We start from the raw sequence: 1,038 nt of genomic DNA, 5'->3' as shown, positions 1-1,038 counted from the left end.
TGACACAATAACTAAACTTATAGGGTTCGAATGAATCATAACATAGATGATGAACATCATAGGACGACTCAAATATAAAAGACACGACACATTGAGGATAACTCAAATGACACGATAAACCTAGATGCGCGCTTATTACTCATGTGTCTTCCATAATGTGTGACTTAGGAACGACAGTTGAACTAGTAAGGAACTGCAAAAGAAGTAGATCCACCATCCCTAATTAGGAAAGGGTGCACCAACATTGGGTCCATGTGAAGAACTTGCCCCATCACCACTAGTAGAAGACAAGGTACTTCCAAAGGTGAGAAATGGGAGTGGAGCATCACTTCCCATTTGTTGAAGTTTTGCCTCGAATTCAACTTTTTGCTTTTGAGCTTCCAATGCCTCCTTCAATTGTTCAAGTTGGGAGAGGCTAAGTCCTTCGATAATTGGAGATTCGCACACACGATCGTAGGCTCCCCTCCCAGATTCAAGTAGGGATTTCCCTATAGCTTTCTCCTTCTGGAGAGACTCCTGCATGTCCATGACCTCCTTATTGAGCCCACGTTGACTAGTGTTTCGATGAGCCCTGATTAGGTGGTTGTAGCGATCATCATCATTTGGTAGAGGGAGGTCCCTCCCCAGGAACCTATCCACCAGCAACTCCACTGAAGGGTGGCCAAAGGAGTAAACTTTGTTGGCTTTGCCCGGAGAAAATACCACAATGGCAATTTCAGCACCACATAGATTACAAAGTTCACTAGCCTTTTTGAAGAGGCCAACACGACGCTTAGAGAAAGTAACTTGCATGTTACTCTCATTTTTCATTTTCACTATTTCGACCTTTTTTCGACCCTTGCGCAATCTTGCCATGGCTAAGTTAACACTACTCAATATTTGTGAAACCAAGAAGTAGTAGTTGTGATATTTTATCTCAACACTAAGAGCTTTTATATTAGAAATTCCGATATTTGGTTTCACCTTTTTAGGAAAATAAATTAAAATTACCTGGAGAGCCTATAAATTTATGTTTTTTCTTTTTTTGTAAAAGATTTG

The 1,038-nt window shown here is 40.7% G+C and overlaps 1 protein-coding gene across 1 annotated transcript; it reads right to left on the bottom strand.

The window, feature by feature from the left end:
- Window positions 1–219: 219 nt before the first annotated feature.
- LOC124890146 (agamous-like MADS-box protein AGL62) lies at window positions 220–855 on the bottom strand. Its single transcript, XM_047401993.1, has one exon. The coding sequence runs from the start codon at window positions 853–855 to the stop codon at window positions 220–222; it is 636 nt and encodes a 211-aa protein (XP_047257949.1).
- Window positions 856–1,038: the final 183 nt, after the last annotated feature.

Source organism: Capsicum annuum, unplaced genomic scaffold, assembly GCF_002878395.1.
Source record: "Capsicum annuum cultivar UCD-10X-F1 unplaced genomic scaffold, UCD10Xv1.1 ctg12916, whole genome shotgun sequence".
In the NCBI taxonomy this organism is placed as follows: domain Eukaryota; kingdom Viridiplantae; phylum Streptophyta; class Magnoliopsida; order Solanales; family Solanaceae; genus Capsicum; species Capsicum annuum.
The sequence above is the reverse complement of the archived record's forward strand: the minus strand, read 5'-3'. Positions and strand labels throughout refer to the sequence as shown.